This window comes from Excalfactoria chinensis, chromosome 14 (genome assembly GCF_039878825.1).
Source record: "Excalfactoria chinensis isolate bCotChi1 chromosome 14, bCotChi1.hap2, whole genome shotgun sequence".
Taxonomy (NCBI): Eukaryota; Metazoa; Chordata; class Aves; order Galliformes; family Phasianidae; genus Excalfactoria; species Excalfactoria chinensis.
This window is the reverse complement of record NC_092838.1, coordinates 6,200,534-6,220,765: the sequence shown is the minus strand read 5'-3', so window position 1 is coordinate 6,220,765 and position 20,232 is coordinate 6,200,534. Positions and strand designations below refer to the sequence as shown.

Below are 20,232 nucleotides of genomic sequence, written 5' to 3'. Positions count from 1 at the left end.
GGAATTTGACTCTTCTGAAAGTGCTTTCCTTCTACTATATACTTCTTAATTGAGTTTTTGGCATAAGAAGGGGAGAAACTATTTCTAGCTATTAGAGTAGTTTTGTGAACTGGGAAGGACTCAAATTTCTAGAAATTTATTTGATGCCTTCAAGAATGTTCAAATTTCCAAATAATTTTGGGTTCTCTGCATGGTCAGCTGTCATTATTTGATGAATAGGGTGGGACCACTGTCAATATTTAACAGCTCAACGCTAATATTATTCTTCATACACTGTAAAATAACATACAGAATGCAAATCAAGGGCTTAACAGTTTGGTGGTAACAGAAACAAGCGATAAAATTTCCCTTGCCTCCGTACCAGAGCATACATAGGGAGAAAAACATTACCAGTGGTTAACAGTCCTCCCTGCTGAGAAACGAAACATTGTGAGATTCCTCACTTTGCACTCAAAGGTTGTTGTAAAGTGTTTCAGAGTAAGAGACAGTAAGATACAACCATTAATTCCAACCAGATTGCCAACAAAACTTCAGTGTGTCCCCGCTACCTCCATTAGCCCTGGAAATGCTCTGCACTGCTATCACTGTCACAAACTATCAACACAAACTGTGTTTCTGGGACTTTTCCTGCACCTGGGTAAGTCCTCCCAAAGAGCTGGAGACATAATGCTGGATGGAGTGGTCTGTACTGTTCGTAGCCATGATGCAAGAATTATCTTAATTTAGAAAATGAAGATGCAAAGTAGTCAACGGGAAATGAGTTTAATGAGTACCAGAAGTACACCTTGATGTTACTGCCCGGTCACATCTTGCAAAATGTTTTCCTGTGATTTTGAATCTATAGAAACATACCATGTGAAAATGTTTTGACACTCTAAACAGAAAATGTTTTAACTGTAGGAGTAAAATGGAGTGTGAAATGGCTCAGCCACAACCACATTCAGTGAGAGCTGCACTTAACTTGCCAGGAAGTACAACACTGCACAGCTCGGTGTTCCCCAGCAATGTGACGTCTGTTGTGAGCTGGGTGAAGCCACCACCTCCACAAAACAAAAGAGGAGGAACAGAGCCAGTTTGTTCAGGCAACTTTCAAATCAAGCATTGTTTCAGATTTGGCTTTGGTTCAGTTAAAATGTGCTTTATGTGTTCCTAGAGCTGTTCTGTGAAGGGGACCCTTGTGGGACCAAGGTAGCAGGAAGCAGCTCAGTTGCTAGAATTGTGCATTGCTGATTATGCTGCACATGAGAGCATGTAAACCCCACACAAAAACACAAATAACAGAAAAACATTGTTATTCAATTTGTTCAGAAGTCAGACAGCTTTAACATGGGTTAAAATTAGTGCTTCCGCAAATCCCTTTCTGAGATTATTGCACTATCAGTGTTTCAGCCATCACTGTCTTCATTTTGGTGATGAACAACAATGGTACGGTCTGTGCTCATGAAGTTCTTTGACATCTACTGGTAGTACACATTTCTGCATAGTTAAGACCTCTCAGTCTTAGGCAAACATTGGTCATGAATAGTTCACATAAATATTAAAGATTTTCTTCTGTAATTCAAGTTTGCTCAACCTCCTCTAATTTCAAGCAAACACCAAATTTATGTCTGCTAGACAGAAAGAGAGTTGAAGGACGGGTAAGCATTTAGATGTGATGTTTTCAGACCAGGACTGAAACACAGGCATCACAATATCCCAGAGAGTGAAATCCTATATTGTACATACTCTGTTGAAAAGTGTGGGATGTCAGTTTATAATTTTCTTTAGCTAGTAACTCACAAATCATGCGGTATTTCTTTGTTCATTTTAGTGTGGTCTGATTCTGTTAGAATAGGTCTACTAGTTCTATTCCATGGAGCAGCTACATCTGAGATTACGCAGCTGTTCAAGGGAAAGAAGCACCGTACTGATTTTCGTTGGTTTATTTCTATTGGATTCCAAACAAAGAAACGAAACCCCAACAAAATAATAATTGCCTTCAGGAAATATTTGCAACCTTTGCAGCTTTTATGTCATGCACGGGAGATAACAAAGGTTACTGCTCATGTGTAGCCAATGAGCCGTGGGGTGCAGGGGAAGGTTTTGCGCATCTCCATACACTTCTTGTCAATGAAGAAGGAGTTTGCCTTCACAGAAATGTCATGTTCCAGCTTTGATTTGGTGTTAAGTAGCATTTGCAGAGTATCACGGGCTTCTTGCAGATTTTTCTTTAAGGTCTGTAAGGTGTCATCAATAGTATGAACTTCAGTGACGAGCCTGAAAAAAAGAGAAGGGCACAGGTTGCTCCAATAACTTCAGCAATCTCCCACCACATGCCTTTTTTTCACAGAGGACAAGTCAGACTTTCAGACAGAATTCAAACAGACTCTCTTGGACTGAATCAATCTGAAACCTATTCTTTGCCAAACTAGCTTCCACAGCATCTGTAAGAAGTGTTGATTTCTGCTTACACTGACATTCAACAGCAGGTTAAGCCACTTGGCATCCTGAATGCTGTCTTTCTCACTTGCAGTCTTCTGTTTGGGTAGCACCTCTAGGGCTAGCATGGCCATGTTGCATTTCTGGAGACCATCAGTTCCATGGCCTACCAATGCTGACGTGGCAAAGTTCCTTGCATAGTCACTGAGTGGGTAAACTCTTTAATACTGGCAACCTGGTGTGTTCTTGAATGTTCTATTAAATAAGCCAAGCCCTGTAAGCTTTAAGAAACTGATTTTTTTTCCAGAATCCACTTCAACTTGTTTTGGGATAGTCCCAGCTTTTTCAGCATGGAACAGCACAGAAAAACTAGACTTTATTAATTTGTTTTCTCTCTAATCCCTTAAACTACAAAGTTGGCAGCACACACACAGAGAACAAATGCCAACATCAGCACTTCCTTTTAAATAAACAGCAAACTCAGATAACATTTACACGTTACAAAGAAGTGGTTCATTTGATACTTTCTTTCCCTACTAAGCTGAATATCTGTGATTTAAACCAAGAGATAAATATGTGGAACAAATTATTTTAAAAATTAATTAGTAAATGGTTTTGCATTCTCAGGTTGGAGTTTCTCAATGAAAATATATTTCATTTGAGGTATAAGCTCAGCCAAAACCTGTGATAGAAGAAGTGCCCACATTTCAAATACCCTCTGTCAGAATTTCAGGCTCTAATCACAGTTAGGATGAACATCGCATTCAAAGAGTTAGATCAGCTAAAGCATCCAGAACAACAACTTGGTCTGGCTTAGGGAGCTGTGGCATAACAAAATTAATACTCTTCAAAGGAAGGAGAATAAGATATGGTAATTATCAATATACCTGTCTAGCAAACAGTGTACTTGCATAGATACTTAGGTTGAAATACTGGAAATTGTATCAGACTGATGGAAAAATGGTGTGTACATTTAGCCTAAAAGTACTTCTGAATACATTTATAACTGCATGTTAAGTTCTTATATAACCTGTAAGCTGAATTGATTCAGAACCCCTACACAAATTTCCTATGTATATCTTATCACTACAGATGAAGAAAATGTTCAATGATTTCAAATGAAGCTTTCAAACTTTCTCAGACACAACCCTTTGGAACATCAACAGCATCACTGGCAGTTATAGGAAAAGGAATAAAATGACCCTGTGCTTCAGTGCATTTTTGATCCTAACTCAGAGAAGTTTAGCATTTTGGCTGCATGTCGTCCTGATGACTCGACTGATACCAATCATGATGCTGCAGACATTTTTGTGGAGGAGATCTTCAGGGAGGAAGTGAGGAAAGAACAGACTTGGAGTGAGTAATAAGCACCGGGATCACCGAGCTGATGCCAACGTACTAGAAGAGTCCCACAATCAAAATGAGCAGATGATCTTATCTGTACAATGATTCTGGACTCATTATATTGGATAAAAGCCTTGAGAACAACAAGTTCAGGAAGAAAGAGAACTTTCTTCCTTAGCCTTGCTCTAATTGGCAGGTAACTTTTAAAAGGATCTGACCATTAGATAATTTTTGCATCAAGACAGAATTTTTCCTGAGAAAAAAATTCTAAAGTAAGGTATTTCATGGAATCATGATGATTCTATGATTCCATGATTCTATGATTCTATGATTCTATGATTCTATGGTCTGGCCCATTACTTCAGCATAGCTACTTCGATTTTAGTTCTTTCTTCCAGGATTTATAGTCACATAATGATTACAGTTCTAATCCTGTTGAATTAACTCCTGCTGTTGTTACATTTCTTGAGTAGCTGAGGAAGGGAAGGGGTAGTCTGGCCTCTACTTACTGATACTGAGGTGCATCACGGCATAGTTCTATATTGGGTCGCCTTGTTCTTCCCTCCAGGCGTGTCTGAGCCACTTTCAGTGGGTACTCCTTTGCCATTATGGATCTCTCCAGTAGCATGATTGTATCTTCTGTCTGGAATATTTCTTGAAGTACCTGAACAGAGAAGAACATTTCTGTAAGCGTCACATGCATCCAAAATCAGAACTTAACTCTGCTTTAAACAGTCCTATCGGAACTGCTTCCATCCTGGTATGTCATTTTGCTTTGGTTTAGGGGAGGAGATTTCTACAACCTCACAGCAACCAAACATATTTGTATAATCTGTTGGCTTGATCTTGCCATTTCTTTCAAAGGATATACAGCACTCACAGCTCATGGGAGAGCCAGAGGCCATTAAATGCTGTTAAAACATGTAACTACGTTGTTCCTGCAAAACTGGGTATCAACACTGTAGAACAACTTAGTTCTTACTTCTGAAAGGTTACTTACAGGTAACACCCAGAAGCCTGCACACCAGCCCAAATCTTTAAGAGCTTGGTTGATGTTGTACAGTAGAGCAATGTGAGAGATCTTTCTTAATTAAATAATCACTGTAAGCAAGCTGTGTTTTATAGGAAAAGTTTATGCAGATAGATCAATGTGTTCTGGTAGCTGCTTATTTTGCACACTAATTACTTACAGTAAAAGCACATCGTTAGATCTACCATTTTCTATATTGCCTACAGTTTTACTGGGTACATACTTATTTCTGTAGATTAGGAAAAAACAAAAAAAAAAAAACAAGGGGATGGGACATAAGGAAGTTAGATGCCTTCATTATGCAGAAAGTCCACATCTTTCCTTTTCCCTGAAAACACACAGGATTTGGGTCTTTTTGTTGCTCAGTTAAAAGGAGAAGCAGAATTGGAGCAGCTTGTGCTGTTGTAAGAATGTCACGATTTAGAAATGTTCTAAGAGAATACTGTGTATGTTCACGTGCACGTGGAGGAGGTGAGAGGCAGCTCCCAGGTGGGCTGCTGGGGATTAAAGAGATGTCAGGGGGTTTCTACAAGCCTGTCAGCCCTACCCTTTGTCCACACCTTTCATCTTCATTGCCAACCAAAATATCAACCTGTGGGGATGTGACAAGGCTGTGAGGGAAGAGTACGCAGTGCTTCGGGAGGTCACCCACTGCTTAGCAGGGTCCTCCTTTCCTGTGTTTATGTTACAGGCTTCTGTCGCTGCAGGAGTGCTTCCCATGCTACGCCTTGCTGCAAACAAGTGAGCCAAGTTCACTGGGGTGCGGTTATGTTACCTGCAGTGTGATTCTGTGAGGGTTTGGGCCTCTTACATTAATTCTACTTACAGTTTATAATAAATGGTAAGACAATTTTAAAAATAATATTAAGGAAGTGTAAATCTAAGTAAAATCATTGAAACATAGTAGCTCATATCACCTCAGCTCAGTAAGAACTCGACAAAGCTATGTTTCAATTTCATACAGGATTTGGGAGGGTCATTTGTTTTCTACATACGGTGAAACAGAGGACTTGTGTTCTCAGTCCTGTTTCTGAGTAAGGCCCGTGTGGTTCAGAATTTGAGCTTTATTGGCGACAACAGCTAGACCACAAACCCATGTATTTCAGCTGTAATTTATCAGTCCTGGGGTTCGTTTTCTCCATGGCACTGATTGTGCTGCACTGTGAGTTCGTGTCCAATTGGACCTCAGTGCCCACAGCACATGTAGAACACACATGGATGTTACCTGAGTGACACGGATGCAGGAGACTGCATTGTCCTCTCTTCTTCCAATACTGTTAGAGATGTATTTTATCATAAATACAACTGACATAAGGCAGTAGTCTTCTTGTATCTAAAGTGACTCAAAGTATTTAGAACTTGCACAGTCTGCAAATTCACACAAGGACAATGCTTAAAAAGGGCAGGCTCTGATTTCTCTTTATTGAAAATCCAGTTGATTGTTAGTACCAAGAGAGCCTTTATCTAAAGTTCACAGTTGTATGTCCTGCCCTTATAACATCATGTCTACATAATGCACAGTCACTAAAAAGCACCCTCATGCCACACGTCTTCACAAGTCCTGATCACTATGATGCCAGTAGTGTGCAAGGGCATTAAGCACAACCAAGGCTACTGAGCAAATCCCTCACAACTCATTCACATGAAAAAAAAAGTTGTTTAAACCTGTTTCCTAACTCAAAATTCAAATGTCAAATCATGCATCTATCTTCAGGTCCTGCTTGGCTGCATGTAAGTGGATGTGGTTCCTTGTATGTTGTCAGTTTTTTCCTTGCTTTTTTTTAAGTGCTGTCGTTTCAGACATGCAAAGTAAAATGGCCTCGGGGGAACCACCTCCAAAGCATCACAGAAGCTTAGTTCAAACATTTTTTGATTACTCATTCTGGACACACATTGGATAAAATGACTTAGATAATCTACAGTGCATAAACTGATTGGTGGGGACGATCACCAGATTGCATTGCTCTAGTATACGTCATTTCTGGAGGGCCTCCAAAGGCAGGAAGCAAAAACAACAAATGCTGAGCAGCGTGTTCCTAAGAGACTGTGCTGAGGGATTGGCTCAGGAAGCTGCCCACCCGGAAACTTTCCCTTCCAGGACATGAGGAAAGTTTTGTGCTGCAGAATACTTGAGAGCTTCTAGAAACCTGCTTTCCTGCTGCTCTCTCACCTCACCAAGGCCATGATTTTTATAGTCTGGATACAGTACAACTCAGAAGAAGAGCCGCTAAGTCACACACGTGATCAGAGCAGTCTTACAAACACAAGCAATGCTACAATCTGACAATTATCATTAATCTTTCTTGATGGAAATGAGATTCTTTCTAGTCATCAATGAAATTTAACACCCGACACACAAAGCTCGTTTTGCCCTTATATTAGAGTCAATTTATTTATCTCATGACTCAGACTGAAAACACTTGTCTTCTAGAAAAGATCTCACATGCACCCATCTCTTGCTTTCCTGTAAGACAATCCTTCCTGAGAATAAGGAGCTGTCTTACATACATGAGCACTGTTGTCTCAAACTAAATCCTCCTGATGAAGTGCCTGAGTGCAGACAGGCTGCAGGAGTGCGAACACTAGTAACAACCACCTCCATCCTCATATTTAAAACTCTTGGCAGAAAGAAGTTGCCTTCTATAGCAACATCAGCAAAGGCTTGCTTTCATTCAATACAGGCTGCCTTACTTAGCATGGGAGCATGTCCTTCAGTGTGAGAAGATGCTGTGCAGCTAAAGACCCTGGATTCATAACAATCCAAATGCATTCTGATGTGCAATGGCTACCACTTGATTACTCTGATTCTAGCCTACCCCACTGTAAGTGCCACTTAGCTTAATCCATGACGAGGAGCACTGTTGTGTGGCAGACTGAGAAGCCAGGCTTCTCCTGCATGGTTCCTCCACTCGCCCACTGTTAGTACTCGGATTCAGTCTGTGCAAGACTTTTGTGAGACTAAGCAGCCATTTTAAATCTAACTTTGTTTTCCAGTTATTGCCTTACTTTTCATTTGAAATTTCTCGAATATATGCATATCTATTTCCTCCTTCAAACAGGTTTTTCCAGGCATGTTTGAGCTGCTTAAACCAACCAGCACACACCTTCCCAACCACTTCTGAGTCACTCTTCATTAATCGTCTGAAAACTTCACTCTCAAACAATTCCCATATTAAACGATAAGATTAAGTGAATGAAGTGTATACTCAGCCACCAGGAAAAGGCATCAGAAACCACAAATTACTGAGTTTTTAAGGCATAAAATGAGGAAGAGAAAAAAGTAGCAAAAGACATATAAAAATATGAGGGTACACTGCGGTCCAAGATGAAAGCCTATGTGGGGAAAGTGCCACAGGGAAAGTGCTCCCTCTCCTATACACACGCTCCATCCCTCAGCTCACAACACTGCTGCACCCCTGCTTATGTCTTGAACTAGAAGTAGATTGTGTAACTATTAAATGTAATCAATATTCAGTATTTCCTTCTAGCCATCATATAAACATATTCAATAGGTGCTAAGACAACAAATTGCTTGTTTTTGGATTTATAAATACATTTGCATTTAATAAAAAAAGATGTGTGAAGGGTGGAAACTCAGAGGATCATCTATTAAAGTGACAGAGCAACTTACTGAAACAAAATTTCTGTATGTTCTTCAGATCTAGAGTAAAAACATATCAAGCAGAAAGGCAAGTAAGAATTAGTTTCCATCATATATTGATGTAGCATACTGCCTTTTCACACCCCAGTGGTTAAAAAAAAATAAGTAAGGGGGAACCGTTGCTAAAAGCACTCATTCTCAGTGAAATGAATGAAAATACTCAGAATTGGGGCTACTCTCTTACTGGAATGAGTGGTTAGTTTTTCATGGTTTTACTGAATATGTATCTGTTTTTCCAGCACGTTTCTGAACCCTGTGCTCCTGGGTAGAGGAATAGCAAACCTTGCAGGAAGGGAGGAGCTGGGCAGCTCTGCCTCTGAGCACACAAATGCTCTGAGCACAGTGCAGGTGTTCTATCTTGTTCAGTGCTAGCTGAGATAATCTGGTGTTTAGGCATAGGATAAATACTGGGCTGTGTAAATATGTCACTTGCTGTCTGGTCTGACTGATTCTCAGCCCTGCTGCATGTAAACATCCTGTCCTGTTGGTTATTTTCAGGAGAGGGAAGCCAAGGTAGCTATTTACGTTAATATTAACTTTATGGAAAATAGATGCAAACATATTAATGAGGGGCTGCTACCATGATAAAAGGTTTTCCTCCTTTTCCTAAAGATTTGTGTAGATTTTATATCAGATGTCACATACATTTATCATAATTTCTCTCATCATAAAGTGAGTGTTTCTTGCAGCGAGACATACTGTAGTTACCATACTGCCATCTCCTACACTGAATTGTGTGGGCTATGTTTGCTGTTCACTACCCTAAAATATTGGTCCCAGAACAGCTCTGTGCCTGACCAGGGTCACACACTGTGATCAAAACCCTGGAAAATATTTCCATCCTCAAACAGCCATATTCTCTGTGAGCCCAGTGACAATGAAACACAGCAGAGCTGTGATACCCTCTGGTTTAGGATTTAACCCTGGCCAGGGGCTTCTTTTCTCCAGCCTCCAGAACCGCATATACCTAAAGTTCTTCCATCCAGATTCTCACAAGAATTCTCTGAAGATTAATCCCAGAATCAAGTAAGACAAGTAATGACAGACTTATGCAGTTGGGATAGAAATGGAAATAGAACATTTTCAGTCTCAGGGTGAGAAGAAATCCTGAGTTATTTAGCTGCCTACACTGCCTGCAGGACACTACTCTACCCTGCAGCAATTCCTCTTCATAACCCAGTGCCTGTAGGAAAAGCAGAGCTTTCAGTGAGAACAGCGATCTTGATTTTCAGTTCCTCGTGCTAACAAAGTCACCTATCTGTGGTAAGCTGTTGCAGTGATGAATTCCTTTGCTTTGAAAAAGAAGTGTATATGTTTTCCATCTGGATTTGTCTGGCTTCTTTCTTGCCACTGCTTCTTCTTTTGTTTTTGTCTGCTTTTATAGAGCCATTTGCAGATTTAGCAAGTGTTCTGCCCCTTCTCTAGTAGTCACTTGAATAAGCTGAATCAAGCGCAGCCATCTAGTGCTACTAACATCACCTTTTTCATCCTACTAAGGAGGAAGTTGAGGAACTTATTCAAGCAATTGCCTGCTTTGCACTCTTTTAATCATTCTTGCAGTTGTGATGACTTCCAGGCTTCATAGTTGCAGTAGGAAATGCTTTATACCACACCCATACTTCCTGCACTGAAAAGATGGCAAGTTGTCTCAGCCTGCTAGAGAAAAATCAAGCAAAAGCGAGCAGAGGATAATTCATCATGGAAGCCCTACCATGAACTAGAAAGGGAGACGCATAAAGCAAGTTTTTAAGGAAAGCATTTTCTTTCTGCATTCAATAGATTCCAGTTCAGAGTCATACAGAAGCACTTCAATCCGTTTTTACTGCTTCCCTATGCAAATCACTTCCCAGACTTCTGATAGAGTTGGGGGCTGTAAGCCTCACCAGCCAGCTTCCCCAAAAGAAGTGGGAGGAAGGAAAAAGCAGACAATAAAAATTCAAAGAGAACTCAGACAGTTTCCTGAATACATCAGTGGAGTAACAGTGAGAGCAGACAGCAGCTGGACTGCAAATGCAGAAAGGCAAGCTGGAATCACTGGCAAACAATGCTCCTTGGAGACCTCTCTTACACTGACTTGGAAGCTCAATCTGAACTTGGAGCCCTTTCAAGCACCGACCTTCAGGCTGAACTCCAAGTAGAATAAAAGATAAAGTCACAGCTGATCTAACCCAAGATGATACATCTGTAAGTCACTAAACCATTCCTATAAATAAATGCAGATTAGTGAAGGTTTGTAGTAAAAAAAATATAGTGGAGCAGGTGATCCATGTTATAAAGCGGCCTTATTTGGGCTAGTTTAGATATGAAAAGGAAGCAGAGTGCCAAACACTTTCATTGTTGAGGGTTTTGCTCCTCCTGAAATAATTTCCTCATGTCTGTTTATCAAATGCCTTCCAGGAAGAGTTCTTCACTGCACCCCTTGGTCCTGATTGGATTGGGAAGTGTATATAGTGAAGGCAAACTATATGAAGTACTATTCTCAAGTGCATGTTTTGTTCATGCACGGTTAAAAGATGATGTGCCAACACTTTATAGTGGGAACCTATGTTAAAAGCTGTGTCAGAACCTCAATCAGTTGCGACAGAGAAGTTCTTGGGATCTGCTGTTCAGTTGTATATCAGTAACTCATGGTAAATGGTGCAGGAACGTGGTAGAGAACGAGGCAGAGAAGTCCACCCACCATCCTAGCAGCAGAAAAAAATGCTTAAAAAAGCAGATGTACTGCTGTGTAGTTATTAATCTTAGACTTGTGCAGTTTGTAACCTGAAATGGAGACATTATGTCATTGATGGAGAAGGTCCTGGCAAAACTCCTGGCCTAACTCTTGATAGAAGTGAAAACAACAGGATGCCTTTATTACATAGAGAATGTCCTTGTGTCTTTTGGTAAATAGAAAACATTTATCTGGACATAAAGAAAGACAATATCCTACAATAGAACTAAACAGAGTAAAAATTAATCACTCATTTTCTTTACATTTTGGGTTTTTCTTATATATAAATTTGGTACTTTTTTAGGACGAGGAAGAGCATGCTAAGACCACAAGCTGAGGCATTAGGTTCATAATCTTAACCAGCTGATCTTGTACATCCAAGTGATACAGACAGAAGAAAATGTGCTATTTCAACATGTGGCTATTTTTTATCATCACCACATTCACACTATTTGTTCTTGTATGTATTTATTTTTTTTTAATTCTTTCCTTTCTGATTTTAGAAACAAATGGTTACAGGAAGTTCCCTGTTTAGCCTTTTGTCTGGAAGAGATTTGGCTGTTTCACGAAGCAGAAAAGTATTTTTTCATTCAGAAATGAGCTTCAGATCTCATTAAAAATATAACTTCTCCTGGTTCCAAGCAAACTTTTTCTACATTCATTCTCCTCCCAGTTCATGGAGGTAGTGTGCTTAGCTAGGAAAAGAATCTGGCAGAAGGAAGGATGTCTCTAATATTGACATTCACTGCTTGTGAAGCCAGCGCAAAAACAGCCTTTGAAAGAGAGATCCATCTTCTAAACACAAGAACATGAAATTGTGGCACCTGTTCTGGTTAATAGGTTAGTATTACATGTGAAAGAAAAAGGAACTGTAGCAGCTGCATGTGACTGTAATGATAACACAAAGAAAAAACAGAAGCGTGGTTGTGTTTAAGTGTCCTAGCTGCTCCTATGGCTGCCTTATTAATATATATCCTAGCAGTACTTTTATTTCTCTAAGTGCTTCAGACTACAATACAAGCCTGGAGAAAGAATAAAAGGTAATCTGCTCTGCTTAGCTATAGATGACTGCTAAATAAGCATTCATTCTCTACTCTCTCTCCTTCCTCTTCTGAGGTATCATGAGCAAAAGGCTTTCTATCATACAATTTTGTCCACTCCTTAACCAGCAGTGCTTCTGCTCTGTAAGCCTACAGCACTTTGCTTTTACATGACTATGGAGTTTGAGATGAAGGTCTCTGCTGTGTATGTGCTATCACTTTGTAGCTCAACAGTTACAGCAGCAGTAGCTCATGGAATGCCATCCTGTATGGCACTTTTTTAATCCATGCATACCACATAACTTAATTATTCTTTAGACAAATATGATCACTTCAGTTTCTCCCAGTCACTTCTTATTGCAATCCAGTACTGTGACAGCATAGGAACGTAAGTCAGTTTATCTTCTATTATATACAAGTCATTAGCATTGAGTCAGCTGGACATGATGACCAAATCTTTGATAGAATGTTGATATCTCACACTGCAATTTGTAATTCCACATGTAGGCCCTATTCTACCTTTGGAATTTATGTGCTACCTTTTATAAAAATCACTGGAAAATGTGAAGGAAGTGTTCATAGATAAAGTCCATGAGAAACTTAGATTGCCAGTTCAGGGATAAAGTGCTACAGCTGGCTTCATTCATATAGGATCCAAACCACACAAAAACTACATTCAACATCTTTTGTGCTTTATAAGCAGGAAAAAATAGGAGAAAACTTTATGTGCTGTGACTTCACACATATTTAGCTGGTTGGTTTGCACTTTCCTTTGAGTCCCTAAAAATAAACTGAAAACATCTTAAACAACTTATGACAAATAGAATGGCAGGAAAACTCTATTGTTTCCAAATGTGCATTGAAACAAATGAGTGAACACGAGCCTCCTCTATAAGAGAAGAAGTCTTAATAGAAGAACGCGGTGAACTCTGACTGAAGTCACATGAATAACACGGTAAGGCTTGATGCTTTTATCTGTCAGTACAAAGGCAGCACCTCTTGTTAACTTCAGAATATGTTTCAAAATTCCACCAATACATTTCCAACAAATCACATTTTTCCATGAAAAGTGACTGGAAAGGTAGTACAGATGGAATTTAATACAGGTCTGTCACCTTTGGTGCTATTTCTCCATTTTATCACATGAAAAGAAAGAAGAAATGTTTGACAATTTAACAGTCTGAACCATCCCAAAATATGAGGCTATTTCAAAGCACAACCAGCCTAAAAGTCAGGTTAAAGATGTGGAAGTATATTGTATTAAAAGCAGAAGGACAACTTGGAACTTAGGTTTCAAAGACAGCCTGATAACATTTTGAATGTTGATTTTTAATTTTTCTCTTACTGCTGCAAAATGAAAGTGCAAAAACTTAAAATGTTTTCTTTCCTCTAAAAGAAGAAGAATGTTACGATGCTGGTGGGCCTTTTGATTTGTGTGCTTCCCAAAGACATTTCACTGCTTACCAAAAAAATAACAAAACTTTCCTTTGCTCAGGATTGACCGGGGAATAGCCTCAATAAATGAAAAATAGAGAAAATTAAAGAATACCATCTAAAACATCTTTTCCCACTTGAGGCACGTACGGTGCAAATGAACACAAGCACACTGATCCTTCACATAGGACAGATGTTGTATGGTTTCTTGTAAAACTGTGTCATCTCAAACTGCTCATCTTTGAGTGAGCTCTCCCCAGGCTGCAAGTGATGCAAATGCATTGCCTGAGGAAAGCCAATATAGCTACGCCTTCTGATGCCTTATTCAGGAAGGATGTAAACCCTAGAGATTACTGTGCCTTTCATGCACAACTAAGATTATATGCAGCTGCCAATGCTTAGTGAATCTTACCTTAGCCAGCTGTGCTTGGAGTTTGTTCTTTGCATCAGCTACTTCGGCAATGCGTTTGTTAAAGGCCAAATTGGTGCTGACAAATTGATTCCACAGCTCCTCAGATGTGCTCTCCAGTGCAACCTCTGTATCCTCCCGGAGCTTGACAGAGTTGGCTCTTGCATGTTGAGAGCACCTGATATTGTCTTCACTGAATTTAGCCCATGTTGTAGGAACTGAAACACTAGTAAGGAAAATAAAAGTATACTGCACGTCATCAAATTCGATTGAAATACTGCCTACCTGAGTCAACCCAAAGCCTTTCTCCTGGAGAAACTGAGCTGTGTGTCACCAACTACCAGAAAACATGAGAAGCCAACTTAGGTGATGGCAAATGACCAACTAACCATGAGAGCAGGATTGTGACACATCAACAGCCCTACGTCACAAGAAATGTATGACCTGTGTCGTAAAGCATGTGGTTTTGATTCTTCTAGTTGCCTTTATCATCAGAAAGAATGGTAGCAGGAAAGTGGATAACTCACTGACCGACCTAGGATAGGAGTAAGGAGAGCTGGAATTTTCTTCCTGCTTTATCACTGTCCATTTCTATTATTTGGAGGATATCCATCCTCTTTCTTTTCCATGTATTATAACAAACACTTTTGCTTTAATTTATGGGGCTATTATTCTTAAACTTATTAATACATGTGAGACATATAGAAACAACATTGCTATGGGAAAGTATATGAATAGACAGAGAAAAACTGAATAAAGGTCTCCTGCATAGAGAAAAATGCCACCCAAGAATATTCCCCCTGCAATGTCATGTAGCCAAAAAAACTTTGGGGTTCTTAGTTTTATGTCAAGCCTTCACAGATGGCCTTATTTACTTTAACTGAACATAAATCCCAGACTCAGATTGTTCCACAGTGGGAGTCTGTAGGGCCCTAAATTTGCTGCCTGAGCCCCCAGGAAAAAGCGGTGCAGTATAATCTACCCTCTTCAGTGCATTGCTTGGCCTACCAGGTCATTCTGCCCTTCAACCAGAAAAAAAACGAGAATATTTTATGAAAAGGTACATCTGTTTTAGTTGCCAAAAGGAAAGGCTGCGACAAACTTCTGCCTGCATTTAGACACCCTGCTTTATGCAAAACTTCCCCCTAAGAACTATGCTTGTCTGTTAAAATCGACAGGGGAAATTTTGCCATCTTTTGAGTCTCACATTTATTTTCTTTAGATTTTAATTGGATGCTGAGATTTAACATTAAGGGACAAAATAATTTAATTTTATTATGACTTGTTTTCTCAGTGGCTCTTTTTTTTTTGTCTTTCCAGTTTCTCACAGTGTATTCCTGTCTCTCCAAACCAAGAAAGTTTCCACCTTGATGGTTTGAAATAGTTAATACCTGATCTGTTCTTTAACTTTGCTTTCCCAGGCTGTAATTTATCTGGCTCTGTTGAACGATTCAGGCAGAAAACACCTGCTCTGCTCCCAAGTGCTGCATGTGTCTGTTTGCCAAATGATTTCAGTAAGATGTTAATGAAAAATGGCATTGCTTTGGATTATGGCTGGTGAAAAGCAAAAGGGGCTGTAAAACTTATCCACGTTAATCTACTTTTCTTTTTTTACCAGAGTTGACAAGCACATTTTCACTCATTGCTAATCCTAAAAGTAGGTGGTATGACTGGAGTCAGCAGAATTCCTGCCAAGTTTCTCTCATTTACTCCCTCATTTCAGTAGTGAATGAGGTGATCTTCTCTTCTGTTAGTAAACAAACAATACATGTTTCTTCCCTCCGCTGCTCAGCAAGACAGAGTCGCCATCATCTGAAACTGTGGGCTATGTTCACCAATTAGATACTGCTCTGTTCAAGCGAGAAGCACATGAACGAGCCATTAGCACAAAAACACTGCCCTCTATTGCAAGTTGCTTTTCTTCTGTTATCGCTTTAGGATTGGATGCAGGTGTTCATAAGTATACTATGACATGCGGTTTTAAAACTGTATGTTATTGCAAAATTTCAATCCGTCATGCTAAAATCTACTAAATCCTTTCAGTCACACTATTTAATACATGTCCTGTACATCTTGATGGGATAATTTCCAAATCATTCAAGCTATTTTTGGTGTGCACCTGCATGCTGCTCACCGCACTACACTTAACTGCACGCCTTAGCTATGTTTTGCTTTGATTTCACATGCTTTGAAACCTGAAGAACACAGAAGATTATAAACTAAGAACAAGAAGAGCTATCTGCATGAAGCAGTTTGAAGGCAACATGTTTGTAAATGATTATTCCCTCTGAAACAGCTCAGTGCACAGTATTGTAGGTGCTGCAGGCTGTCAGCTTCTGCCTGCTCTCCAACCACAGCAGCTGTTAGAAAGCAGGCACTGGCTGAGGATGATGGAGGGTTCACACCAAGGAAAGACAGAGGGCCACACAGGGAGACACTTTCTGCTGCTTTTCAAAGATAAAGCTCAAACTTGTGCTGTAATCAGGCTCCTGCTTGGAAAGAGAAGACAGCAGCAAGCACTCATACTCACGTCCCATCTGCTTTCTCCACTCCGTGGTAGAAGTTGATGCCGTCTGATGTGTTCCTCAGGTTAAAGCATTTCGTGTCAATAAAATGGGCTGAGTTTTTGTCAGAAAGATCCTGCTCCAGGGCATGCTGCACATCTCTGTTGATGCTGTGAAGGGGAAAGTCTCACTTTAATCTGAATACCTTTAAAGCTTTAGTACTAGGTAGCTAGTTGCCTTCATTAACACCCTCCCATGCTTCAGTGTATCATTTGCTGGCATTTACAGTGGCATGAAAATGCTTTGCGCCGTAATTTAACTAGAGGGAGCTGCTGTACCATTTCACCCTGCTCACCTTTTAGCCTCTGAGCATCCCCCAAAGAACCGCATTTAATTCAGTGCATTGAATGATGTTTGTTGTTTTGATGACAAATGACCACATGGGTGAAAAACAACAGATAGGTGTCATGTGGCCACAGAGCAAAAGAGAGCAGGCATTCAGTACCAGCTTTCACATTAGCAAAGCTGTAAGATGGGAGAAATCTTTGAAGAAGATGGCAAATAGTCTTGGTTCACTTGGAGCTTTAAGTGATAGGTGTTGCTCTTCTGCAGCTTAACAAATTCTATTCTTAGTAAGAATTAGAGGCGGAGGGCAAGGAGACTCTAACAGACTAAGCCTCTGATTTTGCAATTGCTATTTTCAGTCTGTCATTAGATCCCAGCCAACACTGGATTTAGCTTCTTGTCTTTAAAACAGGAATTAAATGTAAATACTTACCCCAGCTGATGATTGATTCTTTGTGCAAGTTTTGCCAGTATTTCTTGACAGTCTTTGTATATATCAACCTCCTAGAGTGGAAAACATCCAGATGTCAGTGCTTTCATCAAACTCCATTTGTTTTAGTGAATACAGCCTACTTATTCTGCATTCTAGATGTTGAAGTCATCTCACGTATCTCAAATGTGTGGATCAAGAAAGTGTTTTTCTGCCTTTCTTCCTCAGTGCTGCGAAGTTGTATCTTTGGAGTTGGTTCTGCGTGGCCTTTTACATTATGTCAAACATTCTAGTAGATTTTAATGGATGGAGTCATTATTCTGACCAAGTCAGATCTTTCTTGGGCTAAGTATAATGAATGTACTTGAAACATGAGCCTTAATCCATCAAGCTACTCTCTAACTACTGTTACATCTTTCTACAGTAATACAAACACTTTGTTAATAGCAGAACAGGTTGAAAATATATCTCATTTCAGAAGGAGGCTCCTTGAAATAAATAATACAAAACTCTTCGTAAGTATAAATATTAGTCAAAGAAATTCAAAGCCAAGTTTCCACTCAGATTAAAATAAATAAAAAATACTGAAATAAACCACACTGGAAACTACGCAAATGTTACTTACAGTCCTTCAGGCAGCATTTTATATACTGTAAGCTCTTAAGGACTTCAGAGCTTTTATAGAACATGGCCTCAAAACAATCTTGAGATTGTTTCTACATCAGTTCATGGGTGAAGACAAAACCGGAGGGACCTCACATAGACTCATGGCTGTTCCTCTTGTTCCAGGCAGGATGAGCAGAACATCAGTCATTCCCACATGTGTAGTTTAACCCATTTTTTCTCCTCTCTCACCTTCACTCTTCCAAATGAGCTATGAACTAATGCTTTTGCCCTGATAAACATTTAGTTGGATTTTGGTTATTCTCACAGCTTGAAAAATAAACCAGTCAGTCCAGTCCTACCTTCATGAGGTTCTTTTCCACATCATCATGAACCAAGTCTATTTCCTTCCGCTTCTCACGGTAGTACAAGCATTCCAGGGCTGTCTGCAAGCAAACCAAGGAACAGTTGCAATAGGCACAGTACTGCATTGTAGAGCAAAAAAACCTTGCTAAATTGACCGTAGAGCTGACGTGATAAATAATGGTATCCATTGAGGGTGAAACAGAATAGGAGATGGCTTCACTGCACAGAACTGATGAGGTTTTGTGGCTCATTACCTTACCTGTTAATACATACTTTTAGGGGTGAGCTGCCACCCAAATGTTCATTTGATTAGCTGCATAGTAATGTGCAGCAAGGCCTACATCACAACTTGCCCCCGTTTTGTTTAAAATTGTGTTAATTAAAACACCTATGTTTTAAGATGATCCATAGCAAAATCCCTGACACTCTTCTCTCCCAATTGACCCTTACTCAATGTCAAAGTTTGGAAGTTTTGTACCTATAGAGAATGACTACCATTACTGAACAGGGGGCCCAGGGGTGCTGCAGCTCACTGAACCACCGCCTGCTCTGCTGGAAGGCACCTGCACATGCCAGAGGCTCGGCCTCCTGGAGCAGGGAGATGGGAAAAGAAGGCAGAGAAGCATTTTGGTATGTTCCTGTATTGATCTGTGACCGTGGTGGCCAAGTTTCCTTCCTACAAAGGGTAATGTTTGCCCAAGGTCTGTCTTGGTGACAACGGAGGAAGTTATAATAGTATTCAACAGAGAGAAAACTATTCTCTTTACCCATTTGGCCACATAATCATGAAGTAAGCAGCCGTGTCAAACCTACCTTCAGCGGTCCCTGGATTTCAGCTATAGCGCATTCAAGCCTCTTCTTGGCTGTTTCCAAGGCCTGGGTCTCTTTGAGCAGGCAGTCCAGCTCATAGGCGAGCTCAGATCTCCAGAAATCAATGTTAGAGATCCTCTCTCCCAAGTTCCTGCGACTCTCTTCTTGCATCTGATGAGTCAGTTGGTCCTTATCTTGCATCAGTCGCAAAGAATCAGTGTTCATCCTTCCAGCCCAGTACCTGGAGGCTTCAGAGCCTTTTAGCTGAACCATGTTTGCATGGTGCCAGTCGCGAGTGCTGTAGCGGGAATGCAGGGCAGAGCGCAACGCGGGCAGAACAGTGGGCGGCCGCCCGGTGGGACCGAACTGCTCAGCAGAGCTGGGAAGGACCGAAACCACCCTGTGCAGCAGACTGGGCTTCCAGGAGCTGAGGTGGCGGTATCCCGGCAGGTAGTAGGCCTGGTAGGTGTCCTTAGTGGTGCTGGTGGGGGCTGGGTCCGGGAACAGGCAGCTCTTCCGTGTGCCACAGTAGCTGGCAACCTGCGTGGTCCCCAAGAACTCCATCGTGCGCAGGGCTCAGGCAGCCGCCTTCAAGCAGCCCCGCCGCACGCTGCCATGGGCTGCCGGCACCCGGCGACACGCAGTGGTGTCACAGGGCTCTGTTCCATGGAGCGTTCCACGGCCCTTGCTCCACCCTTCAGAATGTTTACTGTAACAGGCTGTAGGGAACAACCATCCCCGAGGCCAGGACCCCACATACTAATTGCACTTCAAGGCTTCTGGCCCTACTTTGTCTTTCTTGGGCAGTTACTTAAAGGAGTGTTTTATTTCCCCCAAGGAAAGATGAAGATCAGCGCCATGGCTCAGCACGGGGCTCCATCAGATCGCCCTTATGGGCAGCGGCCGTCCTTTGCTGAACACAGAGGATGCCCAGCTGGGGTCTTTGGGGTTCTCAGTTTTACAGCTGCGGTTCCCACAGATACTCAGAGCTGCTGCTAATTGTACCAGCTGTGTGTATTGAAATCACACATGACCTGCTGTACACACAACTCCCAGCAGCAGCACCCGCACGTCATCGCAACGCAGCCACCCTCCCGGCCGGCCCCGCAGCGCCCCCCAGCGCAC

At 40.9% G+C, this 20,232-nt stretch overlaps 1 protein-coding gene across 1 annotated transcript; it reads right to left on the bottom strand.

Moving 5' to 3' along the window:
- Positions 1–1,640: 1,640 nt before the first annotated feature.
- Positions 1,641–20,225, bottom strand: TEKT5 (tektin 5). The gene is made up of 7 exons (XM_072348971.1): positions 19,111–20,225; positions 18,294–18,377; positions 17,332–17,402; positions 16,580–16,723; positions 14,053–14,275; positions 4,272–4,426; positions 1,641–2,256 (listed from the first exon to the last, which is right to left on the bottom strand). The coding sequence occupies exons 1-7, from the start codon at positions 19,669–19,671 to the stop codon at positions 2,043–2,045; spliced, it is 1,452 nt and encodes a 483-aa protein (XP_072205072.1). The 5' UTR covers positions 19,672–20,225; the 3' UTR covers positions 1,641–2,042.
- Between the last annotated feature and the right edge of the window lie 7 nt (positions 20,226–20,232).

What these genes read in the sequence shown, in the direction of transcription:
- TEKT5 (XM_072348971.1), bottom strand. Translation starts at nt 19,671, where the DNA reads ATGGAGTTCTTGGGGACCACGCAGGTTGCCAGCTACTGTGGCACACGG. An exon ending in AAATCCAGGGACCGCTGAAG is followed by an intron (nt 18,378 to 19,110) that starts GTAGGTTTGACA and finishes GTTTGCTTGCAG; the next exon opens with ACAGCCCTGGAATGCTTGTA. An exon ending in AGAATCAATCATCAGCTGGG is followed by an intron (nt 16,724 to 17,331) that starts GTAAGTATTTAC and finishes TCCCCTTCACAG; the next exon opens with CATCAACAGAGATGTGCAGC.